Source organism: Meleagris gallopavo, chromosome 1 (assembly GCF_905368555.1).
Source record: "Meleagris gallopavo chromosome 1, MGAL_WU_HG_1.1, whole genome shotgun sequence".
Classification (NCBI taxonomy): Eukaryota; Metazoa; Chordata; class Aves; order Galliformes; family Phasianidae; genus Meleagris; species Meleagris gallopavo.
Genome location: NC_139404.1, coordinates 106,037,643 through 106,060,716, shown reverse-complemented (window position 1 = coordinate 106,060,716; position 23,074 = coordinate 106,037,643). Strand labels below are relative to the sequence as shown.

The following is a 23,074-nucleotide window of genomic DNA, read 5'->3' as shown; positions in this document are numbered from 1 at the left end:
CCCCTGGGGAACACTGCTAGCCTCCAGCCAGATCTCTGAGCTCTGTCAGCCAGCCAGTTCTCAATCCACCTCACTGTCTACTCATCTATCCCACACTTTCTAAGTTTCATAACAAGGATGTTGTGGGAGATGATATCTAACTCCTTGCTGAAGTCAAGGCAAACAACATCCACTGCTCTTTCCACAAAGTAGAGAAGTCAATCCCTGCAGTAAAGAAGCCGCAGAAACACTGCTTGTGGTGACCAGTTCCTTGTCACAGCCATAACCTGGAGAAAGCGTTATGGGAAGAGCTGGGAAGAGTTTCCACCCACCTCTGCTGGTGCGAGAGCAGAGAGCGGGCAGGGCAGCAAAAACTCAGGGAAACCTTACTTCAGCTGGATTCACTGTGTATCCCTTTCCAGTATGAAGAAAACTGGGACAGTAATTGGCGTGGAACAGCATCTTGACTGTGCTAATGACTGTGAATACCATGGGAGATATTAAAGGGCTGCTGTTAAGGTACTACTAATAATTTTCAGAATCATTTCCATTCCTATTCTTCCCCTGACAGCCTGAATCTGCTGTGGGTCCTGTTAAAACTGTTCTGTCTACTAATGGTTTATTGCTTTATTTGATAGGTTGCTTAGGGATGGCAAGGAAGTTTGTGGTTTTTTCCCCTCCTCCCTTTACATAGAGAGAGCATTTTAATATTTCTTGGAGAAAAATGGATGCAATAAAATATGAATGCTTTGGGTCCAATCACACTGCAGTGGAAAGCACTGCCCTGAGAGGCTGTTCTGTTGCTGTGCTCTGAAGAGAACTGGCATCGTTGCCGCTCTGGCTCCTCATAAACATCTCTGTGCTGAAACTAGTGGAAAGATTCACTCATTTAGGAAGGGAAGATGGAGCATATCTGGACCTCTGTGGTCTCCACTGATGTTTTTCTGAATGAATAATTGCTCATGGCCAATCTGGGAAAAGTCACATGGCAGTGGCCAAAATTGCCCAAGCACTGGTGTTACTGCTAGCAGTGTCATTTTAGACTGTGGTCTTCAAAGTTGGGTAAATACAGGAGTGGTAGTAACAACTCCACTGAGAGCTGGTTGTACTGACCCACTGGAGAACAGTCAGTGGTTACACGTTGGTAACGGTATTGCAGCAGGCACCATGAATGTTAACAGCGTTTGAATGAGTATTGGTAAGGTCTGAACAAAGCTCCTTTAAGGGAAATGACAAATTTTCCCATTTCTGAATCACTTGAAGTTGGATCAGGCAGAGAAACAGGGAGGACCACACAAGGAAAGATCATTCTGGCGACTCTAGCTGCTCCTTCTTAGCCATGAACCGGGCTTGGGGGAGCGTCCTTTCTTTGAAGTGTGCAAGTCATCAGATGGGAACTCAGTTGTGGCACTGGGCTCTAGTTGGAGATGCCATAGATTGCTCAAAGAAGGGAAATAAAATTCATGTGTATGAAAGAGGGGAAAGAGCCTTGAGTTTTGGGGGGAGCTGCCTGTGGAAAAGATCCATTCTGAGCCTTCAGTTGCTGGCAAAGCCCCTGCAGGAGAAAGTGGAATTTTCCCTGCATAAGCAACAATGCATATACTTGTTTAAAAGAAAAAAAAATGGGAAGTCAGCAGATGTAGAGTCCTGGTGAGGAAGAAAAGGAGCGTTGTGTCCAGGACATTGGGGAAACTGTTCAAAAACAGTTCATCCTTATGCAAGAAATCATCCCTGTTTGCTTACCAGTGGCAGTGTTAGCTTGAGTTACTGCTGGCTCTGCAGAGGGTAGAGCATGAGAACACGGTTTTGGGACCTGGTCCTAACTTTAAGACGATACCTGGATTCTTGACTGGCACTCTCCTAGGGGCTGGCACTCAGGATGGGGAAAACAAACAAACAGATCTGTTCAAAGGCATGCAGGAGGAATAATTTCTTTTGGAATATCTCTTCTTCCTCAAGGGAACTGGTGCGCTGTAACAGAACAAAATCTCCCTGCAAATGGGAGGAAGTTAAATGGAAGAACTGCATCTGCTAGATTGCTCTTTGCCCTCTGTCAAAAATAGAGAAAGAAAAAAAAGAAAAAGGAAAAAAAAAAGATTAAGGGGAAAAAAAAAAAGAGACTATTGATTCAAGATTTATCAAGTCATAGAAACACAAGAAGGAATAGATACATCTCTTTAGCCTAAAAAGCAGGTATTCATCTGAAAGAGGGGACAGTTGCCTGAAATGGTATTTTAACTTGTTACTACCTCATAGATAATTCCTTCCTCCGTTTCTTCATAATGACATGGCTTTGCTTGGATTCCGAAGATGGGAAATGGGCACTGGAAATGCTCCTGTGGCACAGCAATCCGACCCCAGACCTTGCCATGCAGGTGAGCGGGTTGTACACCAAGGTGAGTGGGAGCCACCTCTCCATGACCATCCCCTTTGACCATATTTAAGCACGGCAATCTCTGCCCAGGTTTTCCAGGAAGGTCAGGTATGGCATCAGCCTGTGTTGCCTTCAGACCCATGTGCAAGTATCTGGATTGGGCTAGGAGGGCCCCAGTGCACAGTGATGTTGAGCTGGAAGGGATTCACTGCTCAGTGGGTTGGATCCTTCCATTTCCCCATCATTCACTTTCAGCTCTATTTACCCATTTCCTTCTCAGCTCCAGTTTTCACACCACGGCCCAAGCACTGGAATATTACATATTACACAGCCAAAACTGTTTTCAGTTCTGGTTCTCCTTGTTCTCCTTACAGTGAAAGAAAACAATAAAGAAGTCCTTTTTGGATATTCAGGCTTCAGAGGAATAGCATTATGACGCATTGATACTCCCATTTTAGGATGTGATGCAGAAAGTCACTGCAAAGCTTTTACATGAGCGAGTGGGACATTTTGTTAGTACATCCTATTTTTCTGCTCATGCAGTGATTTCATTATGCTTGTTATGCTTGTTACATATTATATTTTGTTAAATTCATCATTTTCTTGGAACAGGATGCCCAGGGAGGTGGTGGAGTCACTGTCCCTGGAGGTGTTCAAGAGCCATGTGGAGGTGGCACTGACGGACATCATCAGAGGGCATGGTGGGGATGGGCTGGTGGTTGGACTAGATGATCTTAGTGATCTTTCCAACCTCTATTATTCCATTATTTACATCAGTGTAAATACCAAAAGGCTTAGAGACAGAAGGGAGAAAAACAGTGAGATCTTATGCTTCATCTCAAAAACAGAATTGTTGTCAAACTCTTCCATTCATAAATGAAACTAATCACTCGAAAATCTCAGTTTTCAGAGAGCACATTATGTTGGCCAGTGTATTTTACTTATTTTTCATATCTTTCTGTATTGTGTGGTTTCAGAATACACATCACATGGCACCCATTACAAATGAGATACTAGAAATCTTTCTCAAATATTGTACACAGTGGGTTGAATTTTTAATTCTTCTTGCTTACAGGGACGTCTTTTATTCCCTCTTTAGCATGTTGACCGTTCACATGTCTAGCATATGAAGCCTGTTTGAGTCACATGGCTGCGTGAACACATGTGGTTGAGCTGGTGTTCAGTTTCACACAGGCCAAAAAAAGAAGCATGAGACAAGACAAACTGAGATAGCTGGCATCCGGCAATTCCTTACTATCAAAATTTGGACCATCCTTGAAGAGGGCATCAAAAATACTAACTAGTGCTCTGAACATATGCTCTGGAAAATGGTCTGATTTTTGGACAACTCTTTGTGGAGCCAGGAGTTGAACTCGAACTTTATGGATCCCTTCCAACCTGGGATATTTTGCGATTCTATGAGTGTGTATATGCCTTTTTAGTTCTTGCTTCCTCTTCAATTCCAAGAGGCTAATTCAATAAGAATATGAGAGGTTTCTGAGTCTGGTTCTAGAGTAAGATACTTTCAGAGAGCTTCACAGAGTACTGAACCCTCTAGAGAGTTAGATGTTATGTTTCCATATTGTACAAGCTGCTGATGATTTTGTTCGTTGCCAGGTATGGTCCCACATCACAAGAATGGTGGCCCATAACTTATTCATGGTGAGGGAAATCCTACAAAAAATTTAGCAGAACATTGCCTTGGGGCCAGCATACACAATCACAGAATCAGAATCTGGGTTGGAAGGTACCTTTAAGATCATCTACTTCCAACTGCCCTCCTATAGGCAAGGACACCTCCCTCTAGACCAGGTTGCTCAAAGCCCCATCCAGCCTGCCCTTGTGTGTTTCCAGGGAAGGGACATCCACAACCTCACTGAGCAACCTGTTCAGTGTCTCACCACCTGCACAGTGAAGAATTTCTTCATGATATCTAGTCTAAATCTACCCTCTTCCAGTTTAAAGCCATTTCCCTTCATCCTGTCACTACATGCCCTTATAAAAAGTCCCACCCAAGTTTTCCTGTAGGCCCCCTTCAGATACTGGAAGGCTGCTGTAAAGTCCCACAAGAACCTTCTCTTCTCCATGCTGAAGCGCCCCAACTCTCTCAGCCTGTCCTCATAGGAGAGGTGCTCCCAGCCCTCTGATCATCTTTGTGGCTCTCCTCTGGACCCATTCCAACAGCTCAATGTCCTTGGGGTTCCAGAACTGGGCCCAATACTCCAAGTGGGGTAGAAGGGCAGAATCATCTCCCTCAACCTACTTCTCTTGATGCAACCCAGGATATGGTTGGCCTACTGGCCTGCAAACAAACACTGCCAGCTCACGTTGAGCCTTTCATCAACCAACACCCAAAAATCCTTCTCCTCAGGGCTGCTCTCAAGCCATTCACCACCCAGTCTGTATCTGTGCTTGGAATGGCCGCAACCCAGTTGCAGGACCTTGTACTTGGCCTTGCTGAACTTCATGAAGTTGGTGTGGACCCACCTCTCAAGCCTGTCCAAGTCCCTCTGGATGGCATCCCTTCCCTCTAGTGTGTCAACTGCACCACTCAGCGTGGTGTTGTCTGCAAACTTCATGAGGGTGCACTGGATAACACTGTCCATGTCACCTTCAAAGATGTTAAATAACACTGGTACCAGTACCAATCCCTGAGGAATGCCACTCGTTACTGGTCTCCACTTGGACACTGAGTGTGACCATCCAGCCAATTCCTTACCCAGTGAGTAGTCCATCCATCAAATCAATTTTTCTCCAATTTGGTGACCAGGGTATCATGTGGGAGAGCATCAGATGCTTTGCATAAGTCCAGATAGATGATGTCAGTTACTCTTTCTTTACCCACTGATGCTATAATTCCATCAAAAAAGGCCACCAAGTTTGTCAGGCATGACTTACCCTTGGTGAATCCATGTTGGTTATCACCAATCACCTCATCTCTATTTTTCAGGTGCCTTAGTAGGGCCTTCATAAGGATCTACTCCATGATCTTGCCAGGCACAGAGATGAGAGGTTCTTTATATGATCTTGATCCTGATCTTCACTTACAGCAGGCAGATCTTCTCCAGATTCTTACCTTTGTTTTCTGCAGCTTGAGCAGCGTGGCTAGAGCCCTTGCTGGTGAAGACTGAGGCAGAGAAATCACTGAGTACCTTAAGCTTTCTCTATATCCCTTGTGACCAGGTCTCCATTTTCCTTCTGGAGAAGGCCCGCATCTTCCCTGGCCTTCCTTTTATCACTGATAAACCTGTAGAATTTCTTCTCATTCCCCTTTATGTCTCTGTCTAGATTTAATTCTATCTGGGTTTTAGCTTTCCTGACCTGATTCCTGGCTGCTCATACAGCTTCTTTGTAGTCCTCCCAGGTACCCCATTCCCACTTCCACTCCCTATAGACTTTCTTTTTTGCACTTTAGTAAGTCCGGGAGCATCTTGTTGATCCAGAGGCCTCCTGGCATTCTTGCCTACCTTCCCTTCTCTCGGGATGCACTGCTTCTGGCTTTGGATGAGATGGACTTTGAATACTTACCAGCTTTCTTGGGCCCCACTTCCCCCCAGGACTTTATGCTAAGTCACCCTGTCAAGCAGTTTCCTGAAGAGATCAAAATCTGCTCTCCTGAAGTCCAGAGTAGCAAGCTGGCTGCTAAACCTTGCTTGACACCTTAGGGATCTCAAACTTGAGAAACAGTGCTGAATCTTCCATTAGCCCTCTTGGCACTTAGCATAAGAATAGCTGCCTTAGCTCTGACCAGAGGCAGAAATCGTGACTAATCCTGGACTAATGAGCAGTCACTGAAATCTCCAGGTTTGCAGATAATGCTAAGCAGTTTGAGTGGTCAAATGTCACAGAGACATGTGAAACTCCAGAAGGGCCTCACAAGCTAGTGGACAAAATGTGGCAGATGAAAGTCAGTGTAGATTAATGTAAGGTAACACACTCAAAGAAAAATAACCTAGACAAAGTCTAGATGATGCCAACTTTGAAAATGGTATTTATCAGGAAACAGATTGCAGAATCATCACTGATAGCTCTCTGAAGTGATCACCTCAGTGTGCAGGGACTACCAAAAACATCCAAAAAAATGGCCTGCCATCATGAGGAAGTGTACTGAGGAGAGAGTTTTATTTTGCTGCTGTTGTAATCTCAGTGTACTCTTACGTGAGCCACTGTGTGAAGGGCTGGTCTTCCCTGCTTGAGGACAAGTCAGCAGAGAGAGGTCAAGGGACCTCCTTACAACTCAAGCAAGGCAAGACATTCTTAAGTAGGTAGTAAAAGATGTGAGCAGGATGTTCCCCCCTGCACACCAAACGTAGGGTGTTGGAGGAATACGTGGGGAAGCGACAAGGTTGCTCATTCCATCTCTGAGTTGCGGAATATGGGACTGGGCTGAGCGATACACCATTCACCCTGTTTCCAATGCTCCTATCCTGTACCTGATTGTGGTCAACAGTTGAGCCTACAAATAGGACACAGTAGATGAATATTTCCCAAAATAGCCTCCTGAACATCAAGCCTTTGTGGATTGCAGACTTCCCAAGCCAGAGGAGGTGGTGTCTTTTTTTTTTTTTTTTTTTTTTTTTGAATGAAATTCTATTTTTATTTTTCGTATATATATAAAAGAGTAAAGAGGGCTTTGAAATCAAACTTTGTTATTGGAGGTGACAGGCCAACTATGGGCAGGTGCCAACTGCAACACTTTATTTTGGCTGCCATCTCAAGAGGAAAGCTGGCAGTAGGAAGAGCAGGGAGGCATGTCCAGGAGAAGATGAAGAATTTAGCCAGACTTTCAACAGCCTCTTTGACTCTGGGTGGCTGAGAAAACAGAGCAGTGTTTTCTGTGCGCTCTTACAAAATACCCTTTAATGATTGTCTTCTGGGTCACACTGAGTTGCAGCTTGTACCACTGCACTGACTCAACCCAGTGCAGGATACCAGATTTTGCTTCTGAAGATACAGCGGTGCAGGCTGTGTATTAGCATGGTTGGTTGCTTCTGCTTTTTCTGCTGAGTGAGCAAAGCAAATAACTTCCCTTTAGTCTCTAGGTTTAAGCTAGCATTGACCATGCAAGCAAGAGGTAAATTATCTTTCAGTCTAAGTGAAAAACAAATCTGTGCTTAGGAAAACAGACTGAAAATGAAACTTATACAGACTGAGAGAAAGATCACAGGTTTGTAGCCCAGATGAAAGACACCCAGAGAAGAAAAAAAAAAATCATTGTAGACTATACACTATTTCCTGATAAATAAGTATCTCATCTCAAAAGAATTAACTTAATCAGATCAGATCATTCAAGCAGCTAAAATGCAGCGATATCTTTTTAGGAATATTACCCAAAGCCCAAGAAAACTTTTCTTTTTTGTTTTCTCTTTTTGCCAAGTTCTGTCTCAACTCATGGAATTGCAGATTGCTTTATGCCCTATCATCCTCTACACTGTCAGAATGAGACCATCTGTGGCCAGCACTCACTGGGTTGTACCTAAGCCAGCAGCAGTGGTTGGGGTGAAGGAGGAAGGATGCGGGAGGCTCCTTTTCCTTCACAGGGATCATAAAAGTAAGACTAACGGAAGCTGTCTGCAAGTGTACGGATATGACTGCAGCTACAATGCAAGATGCAGGTCTAGCCTTTCAGCTCCAGACATTTAGAAGGGCATACTCTTAAAAAATAAAAAAAAATGTCCATTTTCTCCAAGTTGTTAACGTGCTGCTACACCAAGATGACAATCCTGAAAGCAAGATCAACAGCCACGTTTTGATAGAAAGATTAAGAAACCTAGGGAAAGTCTCTTTTAAAGCAGCAATTAACATTGCATTTTCCTATTTCTCTAATAGATGATTTAAAGTTAATGGTTTCTTATTTCCTTTTGCTTTTCTGTAACATGGAGGGATGGAGAAGAATACAAGACCAAGATAGGTAGAACAGTAGGTCCACTGTGAGACCGAAGCAGGAACAGGTCAAGCACCAGCAGTCTTCATACACCTGCTCTCTCCTATATTTACCCATAGTTACACATTAATACGCAACGCAATTCAGAACCACCAGTTCTCTTTCTAATTTAAATCTAAACAGAGAACACTGGCATACCTTTAACTTGGTTCAAGGCCATTAGCCTACAAGAGTCTTACAGATTTTTCTCTAAAAGTTCTCCACTGCTCTATTTTATTTATTTATTTATTACTGTTTTTCCCCCATACACTTCCACAGAGATGCAGGCTGGAGGATTTCCTCCCCCCCCACCCTCCCTTACACTCTGTAATATCGAGGTAAAGAAGCACAATACCTTCTTCTCCCTTGTTCAAGAGGTTTTAATAAGGACTCATTTTTAAACCTCTCACACTTTACAACATTTAAATGTACACCAAGCTCCAATAAAAAATAAAGCTTTCTTACAAAGTACATTTTTCCAGTGAATTGTTTTATGGTGTTTTTTTTTTTTTTTCTTTTTGTGCAGTAAAAATAGCTGCTACATAAATCCCTCCTGTTCTCTGAAAAGGAGTCACAGTTATTCCAAAAATAGAATTCATATCTTAATCATACAGGATAAACTGCAGGAAGAAGAGACAAGTCAACTGAAAAAATAAGGCTTGTATATAAATTTTTTTTTTTTTTTTAAAGGACATGCATAGAAGTTGAAAAACATATGCCATTTATAAAGGAAAAAGTTAATTTTATCCATATTAGTATTTTCATTTTCAGTTAAAGAAGAAACCACAAATAGGCCCTTAATGCCCCAGAATATAATATTAGTTTCATGTAAAAATGCCAAAATGCACAAAGAACTGCCAGCTTCAGTCTTAACAAAACACTGAGCTGGCTTCCCACCGCACCCACCCCCCAGTGTCATGTCATTGGCATACCATATGCATGCATACTCAGTATTTATGTTGTCTCTGAGGCCAATTAAATATTTGTCTAGGATATACAACCTTCTGCAAACATGAAATAGCCACTCAATAGGTTTACATTCGTCCTATTTAAAAAAAAAAAAAAAACCACACATACAATTAGTTTAATTTACACTATACAGTATCTGTTAAATAGGAACATTACGTAGTTGCAAAAAGAATCACAGAATATATACAAAACTGAATATTGAAATGGTATGATTTTCCTTCCTTTCTCATGAGGGTTTTTTCATTTTTGAAAGAGTTGCTACATGTGGTTTTGGACACAGAGTGTTCATGTACCTATGCAGCACATTTCTGGAGTAATAATAATAATAATAAAAAAACATGCTTGAGAACAAAACATTAATATCAATTCTTCTTACCGCTCTTTTAAAATAAATTAGTTTTTCTTAAATAATCGCATGATGGATGGAAGCAAGGATGACGGCATGTGAAAAAAGAATCTGAGCCATTGTTCTGCTCCATCACCAGTTTCCTCATCCAACCTTTGGTTTTAAAGCCAACCCATCATTACATGGCAGTGTAAGTAGCCAAAACATTTTATATGGCAGAATAGGTGGTCAAAATGCTTAACCCTAAAGCATTTTTGTGTCATCGTGACAGAGCTGTGATCTGTATCGACTTCCATGCTGCTCAAGTGCCTGACACAGCAACATCTGAAGCCACTGATGAAATAAGGCCACTTCCTTCCAACTTCCCCTGGTTACAAAATCAGTCAAGGTCCTTATTTCATCACAGTTGCACCCATCCGAACAGCCAAAAGAACTGACTGCAGACGGCTCCTGGTCACAGTCCCAACAAGCACTCCCTGCTGGTGCAGCACCAGATGGTTGGGCTCAGTCCTCAGTGTCAGGCTGCACACCCAGCATAGCATGCAGCTCCTCCGCTGTGTACCCCAGCAAGTTCTGCAGGTCGCACACAAAGCGATAGACATAGCGCTTCCCCGAGGTCTTGTGGATGATGTTCTTGTCGTAGTAGTAGCGCAGCCCTCGGCTGAGTTTCTCATAGTTCATTTTTGGCTTGTTTTTCCTCCTTCCCCACCTCCGTGCCACCTGCCAGTGCAAAAAGAAAACAAGTGTAAAGGGTTTCTTCAAGTCACACTTTTCTGTCAGCAGCTGATAAAGGCAGTTATTAAAAGCTCCTTTCAATCAAAACAGTTTACTTGTTTGGGTGTCCCAAACTTGGATAATACAGGAGTTGGTGGCTCAAACCCCAAGATAAGTATGAGCTTCAGGACAAAGTATGTCATACAGGACAAAGTGGTGGTTGCAAATGACAGCAAGAACACTTTCTTGCAGAGGATGGGCCCAAATATCTTTAAGATCAAGCTTAAGTGAAATGTAGTCACCTTTCTCAAACAGGACACAAAGATTTAATTTGCTATTGAGAAGCAAGGGACAGCTTTTTAAATGGAAGTTTAATTCTAAGAAGTTCCTTGGAGTTGATGATTCCCCTTCCCTTCTTGAAATAAAACACGATTTAAAGTCTCCTGAATCCTAATCTTTCAATACAGTAACTTTCCTACTGGAAGCACCAATCAGGAAACAAAGGTATGGTCTCCTCATTTTTCATGACTAAAGCCATGATTTCCCAACAAGTTTAAAAAGCAGCACTATCACATTGGCTGTTTACTAGAAGAGCTGTAATACCTTCAGTGCTCTTTCCCCTGGGAATTCGTGCAATCCCAGACGTTGCTGATTCCACTGTATTCAGTAAGCTAGCCTACAGTATTGCTTAGCCTGTCAAAACATCTAACTTTGTATGCTTTAAGTTTCAAGCTATGCAATGTGTTCTCATTACTATAAGCAAATGCTGATAATCCCAGGGGAGGGGGAGCATCCCACAGCAGTCCTGACCACACAGTAAAGTATTTGCAGATGAAGAGATTTCAGCAAGTGTCTGATCTCACAAATGCTTTATAGTCAAGAGGAGGCCCAGAGATAGCAGATGAGACCCTAAAATCTTTCTGTATACCACAATTAAACACATACCTCATCTGGGTCAGCAAGTTTAAATTCCCATCCGTCTCCAGTCCAACTAATAAATGACTGGCAGGACTTGTCAGTAAGTAACTCCAGCAGGAACTGCCATAGCTGTATAGGTCCACTGCCTGTTAAGAGAGCAGGGGTGGGGACCAGTCATAATTAATAGTTCTGCAAGCTCGTATCACCATCAATATATGCAACCATATTCAGATCACAAGGTTAATCTGGTTATTAGTCCGATTTTTTTTTTTGTCTGTTTTTAAATAGAAGGAAAAAGGCTTTATTGTTAAGATTTTCCCTCTACAAGTCTGTTCATAGATAAGTTAAAATTAAAATTTTTCATGGAAACAATGGATCTGATGCAAGCTATGTCTTCCATTGTTTGTAAGTAGATTCCTCATCCCTCCCTTCCACTCCCTTGGCTTGGCAGACTTTCTAGAGGAAAATCTGGTTTCAACCAGGACTATAGGAACAAGGTCCTAATAGGCAAGCCAACATCTGCAGGAATCCAGAACTAGGGAAGGCTTTGTCCAAGCTTTCCTTTTTTCAAAATAATCAGAAGGTGCATTTGATATTTACAGCATTCTGATGTATCCATGTTTTCCTGCTTTAGACAGATAGTCCCATAAGACTTCCCCTATGTACACTTAAAATTGAAAATCTTCAAGAGTTGTGGACTTCAACCACACTACGAGACACACTTTACAACTACACAACTCTATCAGCACAGATATGCATTTACAGAAAATATTTATGTTGCATGAGTAGTGACCATTTTGCTCCACTACTTACCAGTAAAGCCAGCTAGAATCGCTGCTGGTATAACTGGTTTCCCTTGCTCTACAGGATCGCTTCGATCTTGAATATAGTCTTTAAAAGACATCGTAGGTTTGCTCATACACAAGGACTGGCTACAGTCATCTTCAAAACTCTCATAGGATGGCACACGCTGTAAATCCACTAGTGATGACTGGCTGTTCCAGGACTGCAGCATTGAATCTGAGCTTTCATAGCTTTCTGCACCACTTTCACTAGATTCATGTTCTCTAAGTTTACCTTCATGAGAAAAAAAAAGAAAGAATAATGTTTTTCTTCTCTTTTCAAGCTTGTATACATAAACTATGCAAGGGAGGAAAAGACAAAGAATATGGCCTTGAATCCATTATTGTCATACAGACAGTAACTCACCAGAATTATCTATCAGCAAGTTCAGATTATTTCTTGTGAAATCTTGATTTACTGCACAGTAGTTCACACTAACTGCATCTACTTGGGTTTTAGGGAACAGTGAAAAGTCTTGTTCTGGATTAAGGAGATTTGGTCCTGTGGAGGTCTGGCAGATATCACTCAGGAGATTGGGTTTGGGATAACTGAGGGCTTTAGGGTACCCAGGCATCTGCATACCATAGGGGGTCTGATCCACATTAACAGCTGAAAGAAAAAAAAAATGAAAGAATGAATTAAGTGGTTTTCTCCTTAAACAGACTAATACACCTCAAGAACCCCACAACAGCTGTGCCACTAAGTAGTTTTCCTCTTTAGAAATTTGACAGAGGAGTATTAGATGCTGTGGACCTCCTAGAAAGGCTACTGACATCAGTGATGAGACTCCCATTTACTGTCTCCAAGTCAGACTCCGTTAATCTCCATCTGTATCTTCACACCACAAATACGTATATTGTTTGTTCTTGAAAGACACTGCAAGGCTGCAGAAAAAGCTGGAGAAACTTAAGTGGTTTTGAGGCAGGCCCTCATCATTAAGTGATGCAATAAAGCTAATCTAGAGATCAAACTGTGGTTCATTAAAATATGGCACCAAAAGCACAATCTGAAGGATCTAGCACTTGGTCTCTATGGTTATGCCATACACTGTTAAAAGCTCTGTTATGCTTCCACAGCCTTCAGAAAAGCTAAACATAGCTCCTGCTGCTGCTTTTTGGCTGTTTGCTAGAGGTGGGAGTGGTCACTCTGCTCCACAGATGTAGGCTTTGGCATTCCAAGAGGAAATTTGTTGGTTTTTTTTTTTCCCCCCCATACCCTTTAGTCTTCAAAAGATTTCTGGTATGAGTTAGATGACAAACAATACTAGGAAAAAGAACTGCAGCAATTGAAGTGTTCTCAATGATGCACAGTAAGTATTCTGGTGCCTTTTTCAAAAAAGGATCTGTGACGTTCTTAGAATAAACTTACAATATCTGAAGAGTCAAATTTCTTAAGATACTTACTTAAGGAGTTATTATTGACCCAGTGAGGAACCGAGGTGAGATGAGAGCTCTCCACATACTGATCCTGTGCTTTTTCTTGGCTGTCTGAGAGGTGGAGAAAAAAGAAAGCTTGGTTTTACAGTTCTAAAGATCTGACATGTATAAGAAAGGTTTCTGACTCAAACATTTTAGGGTCATCATTTACATAAGCTTTACTAGCATACTGCATCAAACTCTTTCAGAGGGGAAAAAATACCCCTAAATTGCCCTCAAAATCCCACAAGAACAAACACTAAAAGAAACCTCATGACTTCCAGCACACCTGAAAATCTCCATATGAATGGTATTTTAACAATGAAACAACAATAATTTAAAGATCTTAACATTTGCAACTATAGAGTGTTATGCTCCAAAAGCAAGGGAGCACATGGGTGAACACTGATGATGTTGCTAAAACTCCATATGCAACGAGTTTGGATGCTTTCTAAGGCATCCTTTACATCTCTTCACTGATGAATCTCAGAACACGATATAAAAGGAATAAAACTAGATACCTGTGACTTTGTCAGCAAGTTTTGCCTAACTTCTGGTTGACTACATGTATTTTTAATAAATGAGTATTACAGTAGCCTTAATCTCATTATTTCAATTATTAATGCAAATAAAACATGAATGCAAGAGGTACTTTGCCTGAACACAGAATGACTTCAGCAGATACCTGCATTTGCACTTTGTTATGATGGATGCAGTACTACTTTTAATAATGCTTTCATTAACCACGCTTTACACTTCATCTTGACTTTTGATACGTAACAAAAATCCTTCACAGTGACATTAGCTTTTGAAAGAGTCCTATTTCTGCTTCTGTCAGAAAAGCCTTAGCTTTTTCTGGCTCCATAGATACCTTTTATCATCTGCTCCAGGTGTTCCCACAGAATGTCACCCACATAGTCAGGTGCAAGCTCCAGGAAGCGTTCCTTGCCCAAGTTGCAGAGGTCCTGGCCACTCATAAGAAACTGATGGATGTTCACATTTGCCAAGCTAAATTCATTGGTAGCCCATGAAAGCCACTGGCAAACCTGCTGTTCAGTCCACAGCCAGGGATCTGAAAGACAGAAAGCATCCAGCATTTAGGAGAAATCCTAACATTTGTCAGCTCCTGAAATAGTCTTCATTAAAAGGCAGCGAATGAAAGAAACTTTTAACCCAATTACTTCTGAAGTTTAAGCTTCAGAATGAATGTATTCTTGAACTTAAAGAAAAGCAGCTCTCTATTTTCTTTCTGCATTCACTTCTAATCAGAGATGTCCTCAGCTTCGTCGACTCTCTTATGCTGCCAAAATATGAGCTGTCTATGCACCCATTTTTAATACCAGCAAGTTTACTCCTTCCAAGTCAAGCTGTGCCAGATTCACATAGGATCCATTCTTGTATTCCCTACTGACATCATTCTTTCTCTTTTGAAAGAGCCGCTATTCAGTGTCCTCCTTAGCATCAAAAAAAGACCTTATAAATAGAAAACACTTACTATTTGGTATACCCAGCCGACACTGTTCCTTTGTGAAACCACTGAAAGTATCTTTCAGGGCTTGACTCATCACAGCCTTACTGCACGGGGTTAACAGAGGCAATTCACAGTTGTTGGACTCTACAAGAAAGAATAGGGGGAGGAGGGGAAAAAGGAGATGCATTAGCTTTTAGGCCAGTCAAAGAAGTGGCAGGTTTTTGCTATACCATTTGAAGAATAAGTAAAAGGCTGCTGGAAACTAGGTGTTTTAAAACAAACAAGGTAGATCCATTTTCAAATTAACATATTTTCAACATTATAATCTTTGTAGTGCTGGGTTGATAAAATTGCATCACGCTAAATTAAAGCTTTGCTGCTGTTCATCACATAAATCATTACTGACTCTTCATAGTTGGACAACATGCCTTTGTTTTAGTGAACTTTTACTGTATTTTTTTCTTTAAAGGAAATATGAGACTGCTTATTCCTATTTTCTCATCTATAATTTGACCTCAGACTTTTTTATTATAACTCCAGACAGTCTTAATTTAGTCTGAGAGCTATGCAACTGATAATAGGGTTATGAAGAACTAGCATGCACTACTCAACAATGTGATCCAGTGGACTGTTTCCAACCTTCCCATGTATCCCTCAAATCACCTAAATCAAACAGCTGTGACAGGTCACAAGCTGTCACGCAGTGCCTAAAATAATACAATGAAATCCAAAAACAACATCATCCATAAATTACTAATCCACGTGATTGATTTTTATGTTTGTTAATTGGTTATATTCAAGCTAGATTTGAAATGAAAAATGATTACTATTATGGGTAGAATCATAGAATGGCCTGGGTTCAGAAGAACCTCAAAGACCATCTAATTTCAACTCCTGCTATGCGTAGGGTCACCAACCACGAGATCAGGCTGCCCAGATTTATTTTATGGACAAATTTTGTTTCCACTCCATCTTGTTGAAGAATTCTGATGGGAATGTGCCTCAAATTATTCTGAAAGTGCTCAAAAGATGATTAAAAAAACCCAACCAGATGAACCAACCAGACCACCTGAATGTTTCAGATTAAAAAAGCTTTCAATGGTATTTTGTTTGTGATTGACACTGCTAAGCTAGGGGTAATTTAAGGACACCTGAACCACCTCACTATGGTACTCCTGAATAATATTTGGGAGCCTCTGAAAACTAGCACACAGGTAGCACTTGAAAATTCTGCTATTTGAGAAGCATATAACGGTGACAAGGTATGTGAAGTCAGACTTCAAGTCCATTCAGGAAGATGTGTGGCTCTTCTTGTTTTCCTAGGTCCTGACTAGGTAACAGGCTCCACTTGATCCAGTAAACAGAGCTCAGTGCCAGCCACGTTTTTACTTCTGTTTGTACCACACCCATCCTCAATATCAGTTAAAACCTGCTTTGCTGACCAGAGAAGGTGACTGGCAGTCTTTCATACGTTTTAAGGCTTTTTTTTTTTTTTTAATCCACTTTCCAAGTAGGAAATAAAGGCAGCTTTGGGTAGAATACTGACTTTTTTTGGGAGGGAGGGGGAGTTAGAATAAGCTAGTCAGGGATTTCAGGCAAGGATTTACACAGAACTGTTGGCACGTACTGTCCTAAACACATACACACAAAAACATATATGAACAGTCTCTGTTTTTTAAAATAAGGACTAAAACAAACTCCTAGGGAAAAGAGAAGGGAACAAGCATTCCTGTGTTCTGGGATTTAATGTCAGAGGGTCAAAATAGGAGCTTGCTGAATATTTGCAATGTCTCAACCATAATTAATTTGTAAGTTTAAATATTTATAATTTTTTTTGTTTAAATTTAAATATTTTAAACTGCCTTGAACAAGATCTACATTAATAACAGTTAAGGCTTCTTCTGTGGAGTACCAGTCTATCTTAAACTCACTCCCACTTCCCACTCTTTTTCAGAGCAGGTAACAGCAACTACCAACAGAGCAACTTACATGGTTCAAATCAAATATGTACACAGAAGTCCACGTAATAAAACGAGGTGTTATTTTGTGTTGTTATTTATTTATTGATTGGTTTTTAGGGAAATTATCTGGCACTCAGACCCCACATATTTCTTTCTGACCTATGGATTGGCCCAAGGAACAGAGTTAAAAGTTACCGTAAGAAGTAGAATCAAATCCCGTCGGCACTTCCTGGAGTGTTTGATCTTCATTTAGCGATAAAAAATAGCCAGCAAACAGGGAGTTGGAGCTATCAAAGGTGTCAAACGCTGGTTGCCGCTGCAAAGCAACAGAATAACAGAAGCCCCAACATTAGATTTTTTCCTACAGCAGTGCTGCTAGGAAACCAAACCCAACCACTTCCTAGACTTTGAGATCATGCACAACCACTACGTTGAATCAACTAAGCCGTACCTTTGAAATACTTGAACGCAATCGCAACACGGTTGTTCTGTATTCACATACAAGAAGCCAATGCTCACACCACAGTACTAACTGTGTAGCACATTCTACAAGTCAGGTAAAGCCAAGGAAGGATATTCTAAGCTTTCCTGTGATTGATACTTTTAACAATAGAGAATGCATATATATCTATACACAAACACACACTCTCAGATACGCTCTGAAGAAATCTTAGCATTTCTCCTGTGAAATTCACTAATCACTTGGGATTTTGATGGCAAAAGGGTAAGCGCTGGAGAAGCAATTGGTAGTGCATGACTTACAATAGGTGTATGCAATTTTCAGGAAAAAAAAAAAACACACAACAACACAGAACTGTAGCCTGAAGTACATCACTTCAAGTAATACAGCCAGTTTTAGAAGACTTAAGGACTTCTATGCTTGTGAGTTACATGATTTGGCAGCCACTACATTTTGCAGTCTTCAAGCATTCAGTGAAATACTGCTAATTAAATCGTACAGAAAGAGATAAACATGAGCATAAAGAAAATAGCCCAGGTAAAAACAAATTCTACTCGCATATGGCAGCCTTACAGATACTGGTACATTTTAAAAACTTGCATACTTGACTTGTGCATCCTAGAAACACAGAGTACAACCACTAGAGCTCTCCAGCCTCATAAGGGGAAGGGAGGAAAATGCAAAAGAGGAGAAAATAACTTTAAAAACAACTTATACAGCTTGCCCTTTAGTCACAAGGAAACAGTATCTGTCATATCCAGAAGCAAAAAGAGGTAAAGAGTTGCCCCTGAGATTTTAAAAGCATCTCAAGATAGAAAATTGTTCTGAAAAGCCATAGCAGAAACAGCAGCTATTGCAGCTCAGAGATGTGGAGACTAAGGCATCTTGCAAACACTTCCTTCTTTCATACATGCAGTGGTATACCAGCTTATGCCAAAGCAAAGTACAAAGATGCTTTAGGGCTGTATTCAGGTATGAGGCAAAAGCAACCTGAATCGTGTTTCTGCAACTGCAAGGGTATTTTCATGTACCCACTAACTTTTCTTTTGGTGTCACTATGAGGCTTTCACAAAGAAGAAACAGAAGAAAAAGCTGTGGAAGAACACAATATCATGTCTCTAGGGGTTAACTGGCTTCAGGAATCCCCACCGGGAGCCAGACGGTGGAGACAAATTCTATACAGTCAGTCCAGGTGCCCACCACAGGTACTGGAAAGAGTCAGTGCCAAGCTGTGGAAAAAAAGCTCACAACCACACAAAACAAGCTACTGGCACATTGGGCAACTGTTAATAAAGAATACTTGGTACGCTACAAGATAAAAGCACTGACTCATCGCTCGTACCTAGAAGAAAGGGCAAGTTCTTTCAACATAATCTGGAAACTCCTGCATTTTGTGTAAATAGCTGACCCTTATCCTGAGTCACTGGAAAAAATGCTGTGGCATGTGAATGAGTAAAATCTATACTGTACTAGTTTCATATTTCAAAAAGGTTAGTGTTTAAATAGGTTCTTGTTTTAATGGTAACTAAAGGGAAGGAAAAAAAAAACAAAGTAATGTAGAAATAAACTCTGCTTGCCCTATCAGCCATGCAACCACTTTATGTGGCCTTTCAACATATGTTAAGACTAATTATCACAGAACAAAATAACAACAACAGCAACAAAAAAGCAGCTACAGAGCAGTAGAATCTACATATTGATTTTGACTTAATTATATCACAACTGAACATCTGCTTAAAAACAGCTACTGCGTCCAGATGTACACAGCTGTCAAGTTAGGGGATCTCTTTTGTACCCTACTGTTGTTGCTTGGGCAAGAGAAAAAGTTAAGAGAGGCCATAAAACATCAGGAGTCAGAATACTAAAGATTCACTAAATGATTCTTCAAAACATGTACATTGCTCAAAGTTAATGAGAATTTAAAGTGTCCTCCTAATCCTTGTCTAATTCACATTAATAAATGCTGTGTTAAAAAATGACACTGGAATAAAAACGTAATTGGTGTGAATAAGAGCACAGAAGCACTTAATAAATGGAATCTTTGTAGTTTGCTTCGGTTTCTCTTCAGTTTGTAAGTTCATTTCAAAACAAGGTAACAGAGGCAGCTTATCCACCAATAAAAATATATTGAGTAACTAGCCTTGGTCTCTTACTAAGTGCTGGACTTAGTTGCATGTAATAAGAGAATAACCTCCTTTTTTAATAAAATGCTCTTGAACAAATCAGACTTAACTAGTCACATCAGAGAACAGCACTTCACTACTCTCCTCAAAATAGACATATAAAGGTCAACCATGCTGCCAGCCCTGGGTCCTTTATTTAGGAAAAAAATTTATGAGATCAGAGGGGTTTAGAAGCTGCTCACTCATGAGAGCTCACCTTGAGCATTCCTCTGTACATATTGGAGACAGGAGCTACTTGATCCATGTTTCTGATTGCAAATTCACTCATCTGAAAAACAAGAAGGGTTACGTGAGATGCACTGCTACTGAGAAAGCAAGGATGTTAAGAGGCATCTTACTGCTTTAGCACAGACTGCAGAACAGCTCTGAGTGTGGTAAAGGCAAAGCTGTTTTTGTTCCCTCCCTCCTCCCATGTTGTCTGCATCCCAATCATATACAGCAAAATTCTCATCTTGCTTACACAGCTTTTCCTGGAAGACTTCTCCCAGGAATCAGCACAGTTTTGTGAAACAAGTGCACAAGAGGATGATTAACTTCTAGTACCCTAAGTGAGTGCTTTCAGTAGCTCATCCCATTGGATGGTCATGAAAGCCTTCAGAAGTCCTTTGCCCATCAAGTACCTATTGCTTGCAGTTATTTTGTACCTTCCACCCATTATTTTAAACATGAAGCGTTGTTTACCTTCACTTACTATATTCATGCTTACACACCACAATTCACTTTGGACTTTGCCTTTAAAGAACTGAAGAGAAGCAGCAGTGCTCACTGTAGCACCTTCAGACTGACATTTGCCTTGCTCACTCTTCTCATGAATTACCTCTGAAAACCAGCTCCAAATACCAACAACCTGCTTCCTTCATTAGATACAGCATCTCTGACACGCATTATTTTGCCTATTTTACAAACACTGAATTAGCACACTTAAACTTGAGCCTACTAAAGGCATACAAGTCAAAAAGGGTTCATGCAATAAAACACCCTTCTCAGAGCTGAGACCACCAACAGCACTTTCATGCTGCTCAAGTCAAGGCTATCAAGTTCCTTGTGCCACCAGAAGCAGGGTTGTGTGAGGGCTGTATAACATGTTCTCTTACATATGATTCAAGGAACACCGTGATAAGATCCTTATCCCATGAGAGATCAAATACAATGAATAATGCAGATTTTACTGCCATTGTTCAAGTTTATCACGATGCTATAATTCGGGTGTCGGTAAATGATACCTTATCAGGCTAGACTGTGGCAAGTTGTCTCAACAATTTTCCTTCTACTTTGTCATTGCATTGTGCTGCGTTGTTTTGTTCCACAGAAACTGTCTGAAAACGTGTACTCCTATTTACACAAAGCAACTGAGAGCACTATTATTGCCACAAAATTGTGATTACTAAATACAAGCAATTTCTCTTAAGCCATTTCAATACACACAAAAATCAACATACGATCTTGAACTTGAAAAGAGATGTCAAATTAGAGCTTGAAAAAAAACAAAAAACCACACAAACAACACAACAAATAAACCAAAACCACAAAACAAGTAGAGTTGCTAAAATGACAACACATTCAACATCTGTCCATCTAGCAGAAGAAAAATACCCAACAGCCACATATCCCTTTCATCCTCCTATGTCTGCAATCACTTAAAAGTCAAGAGTCCTCAACCTGAGAGGCCCATTTCAACTTCACAGTTATTAGATGTATGGGGCTTATCACTGAAGCAACATAAATCAGCCTAATATAAAAGGAATAGTCCACTTATCCTTCGTTAATGTTACCCAAAAGTGCAATCCACGGAATGATGGGTTTTACCTCAAATAGCATGTGCTAATATTTGATCTAAATTACACATCTCATTGAGCACCAAAGAATTTCACACAGCGCGAGACTCACTCAGCAAGCATCCTCATTTTTTTCATTAAATTCACCAGTCTAAACAACCATTCATCCTTAATTCAACCAGCCTTCTTTTTTTTTTTTTTAAGCAAACAAATAAAACCTATATATATGGAATTTTTAACGGCCTTTGTAACCTGTACAGGTACATAGGAAAACTATCTGCAAGCCTCAACAATCAGAAGGCATTCATGAGGACACTACACACACTTTCAGTAATCCTAGATCCGATCTCCAGTGAGGGATAGGATTTCTGACAATTTCAGGTGCTACCCAGGCCTTTGCAGGACTCCTCTTTGAGACTTTCCCATTGATTGAGTCTCCCTCTCGGGACATATTCAAGACCCATCTGAACACTCTCCTGTGCGACCTGCTGAAGGAAACCTGCTTTAGCAGGGAGCTGGGCTAGATGGATCTCCAGAGGTCCCTTCCAAGCCCTGCAATTCTGTGATTAGGAGATTCTTCCCTTCCTGATTTTTCTGTTTCCTCAGAAGCACTTTGGGTGCTGAGACAAAAGATCTCCAAGAAGCCCTCACTACCCAGCGTTTCTCATTAACCCAACTCCTTGTATTTCTATGTCAGATTGTTCATTCTGTGGCCTTCTCACAAGGCATGCAGCACTCTGCTCTACCAACAACACAGGAAGATCTGTTTCACTCCGGTTTTCTCCCTCGCTCAGCTCACACCCCTCAGCACAACGAGCCCCCAAACACCTGAGGAGACACCACAGCACCGAGAGGACCGAGCAGCTCCAGCGATGCAGAAAGCTGCAGCTGGTTTTGAGTTGAGTTCAGACAAGACACACGGTGCGCCTGGGCCTGGCTCCCAGCTCCTCAGCAACGCCGATGACTGCTCCCTGCCAGCTCTAATTGGTTTAGCCGGCAGGACACCTTCCTCGCCTCCCCCGCATAGCTGAGTGGGTGAACCAGAACAGGGTCAACAGGATCAGGCACTTATTAACTAATACTCCTGAATTCTGATCGACTCCTTTTCAGTGAGGACCAGGTGCGCGCCCACAGCCGGCACGCCACGATCCCACGGCAAGTCCTGAAAAGCCGACCGACAGACGGATTTCGCTCCCGATCGGTTCGGATACAGCAGCTCCTGGGGGCCCGGCGACAGAGAACCGCTTCGCCTCCTCACGCACACTCTTCTCCCACCTAAAAGTTGGGCGCGGCGACAGCACAGCCCAGCCCTCGGGGTCCCTCCGCAGCCAGTCCGGAGCGCCCTCCGCCCATTAACCCCTTCCCCCCACCGCCGCCAGGTCCCCGCCGCCGCCCGCGGGTGAGATGGGACGGCACGGGGCGAGCACCCCGGCTCACCTGCTCCTCCGCTTCGCAGCGGCGCCGCGCACACGCAATTCTCCCCAAAAAACGGATAAAAGAAAGAGCCGCTGTCTCTCTGGGAACCAAAATATCCTCGATGTGGCACAACCGGCCGACAACAACAGCGGCACAGCCGGCTTGATCCCAGCGGAGAGTCCTGGAGGAGGAGAAAAGGGGCGGGCGGGAGGCGGGCGCCTGCGTGGGCGCTGCCGGCCGTGCCGCTGGCCGCTTCGTATGGCCGTGCCACTCTGTGCCGCGCTGTGCCGTGCTGTGCCGCGCCGCCCGGCCTGCCGGGCGCTTTCA

The 23,074-nt window shown here is 41.8% G+C and overlaps 1 protein-coding gene across 2 annotated transcripts; it reads right to left on the bottom strand.

Moving 5' to 3' along the window:
• Positions 1-8,632: 8,632 nt before the first annotated feature.
• Positions 8,633-23,048, bottom strand: ETS2 (ETS proto-oncogene 2, transcription factor). 2 transcript variants are annotated; one of them, XM_010723612.3, is made up of 10 exons: positions 22,769-23,048; positions 19,753-19,824; positions 17,109-17,229; positions 14,977-15,096; positions 14,353-14,553; positions 13,470-13,553; positions 12,433-12,675; positions 12,037-12,300; positions 11,251-11,369; positions 8,633-10,311 (listed from the first exon to the last, which is right to left on the bottom strand). In XM_010723612.3, the coding sequence occupies exons 2-10, from the start codon at positions 19,822-19,824 to the stop codon at positions 10,096-10,098; spliced, it is 1,440 nt and encodes a 479-aa protein (XP_010721914.1). In that variant the 5' UTR covers positions 22,769-23,048; the 3' UTR covers positions 8,633-10,095. The 2 variants fall into 2 exon arrangements, with proteins under 2 accessions (XP_010721914.1, XP_085064612.1); XM_085208486.1 differs by lacking the exon at positions 22,769-23,048 and adding an exon at positions 20,780-21,798.
• Positions 23,049-23,074: the final 26 nt, after the last annotated feature.

Bases quoted from the DNA above. Each gene is read 5' to 3' on its own strand.
- ETS2 (XM_010723612.3), bottom strand. From the start codon at position 19,824: ATGAGTGAATTTGCAATCAGAAACATGGATCAAGTAGCTCCTGTCTCC. The intron at 15,097-17,108 runs GTAACTTTTAAC...TCTTTCTTGTAG, and splicing joins ATTTGATTCTACTTCTTACG to AGTCCAACAACTGTGAATTG. The intron at 13,554-14,352 runs GTATCTATGGAG...TCCACCTCTCAG, and splicing joins CCTGGAGCAGATGATAAAAG to ACAGCCAAGAAAAAGCACAG.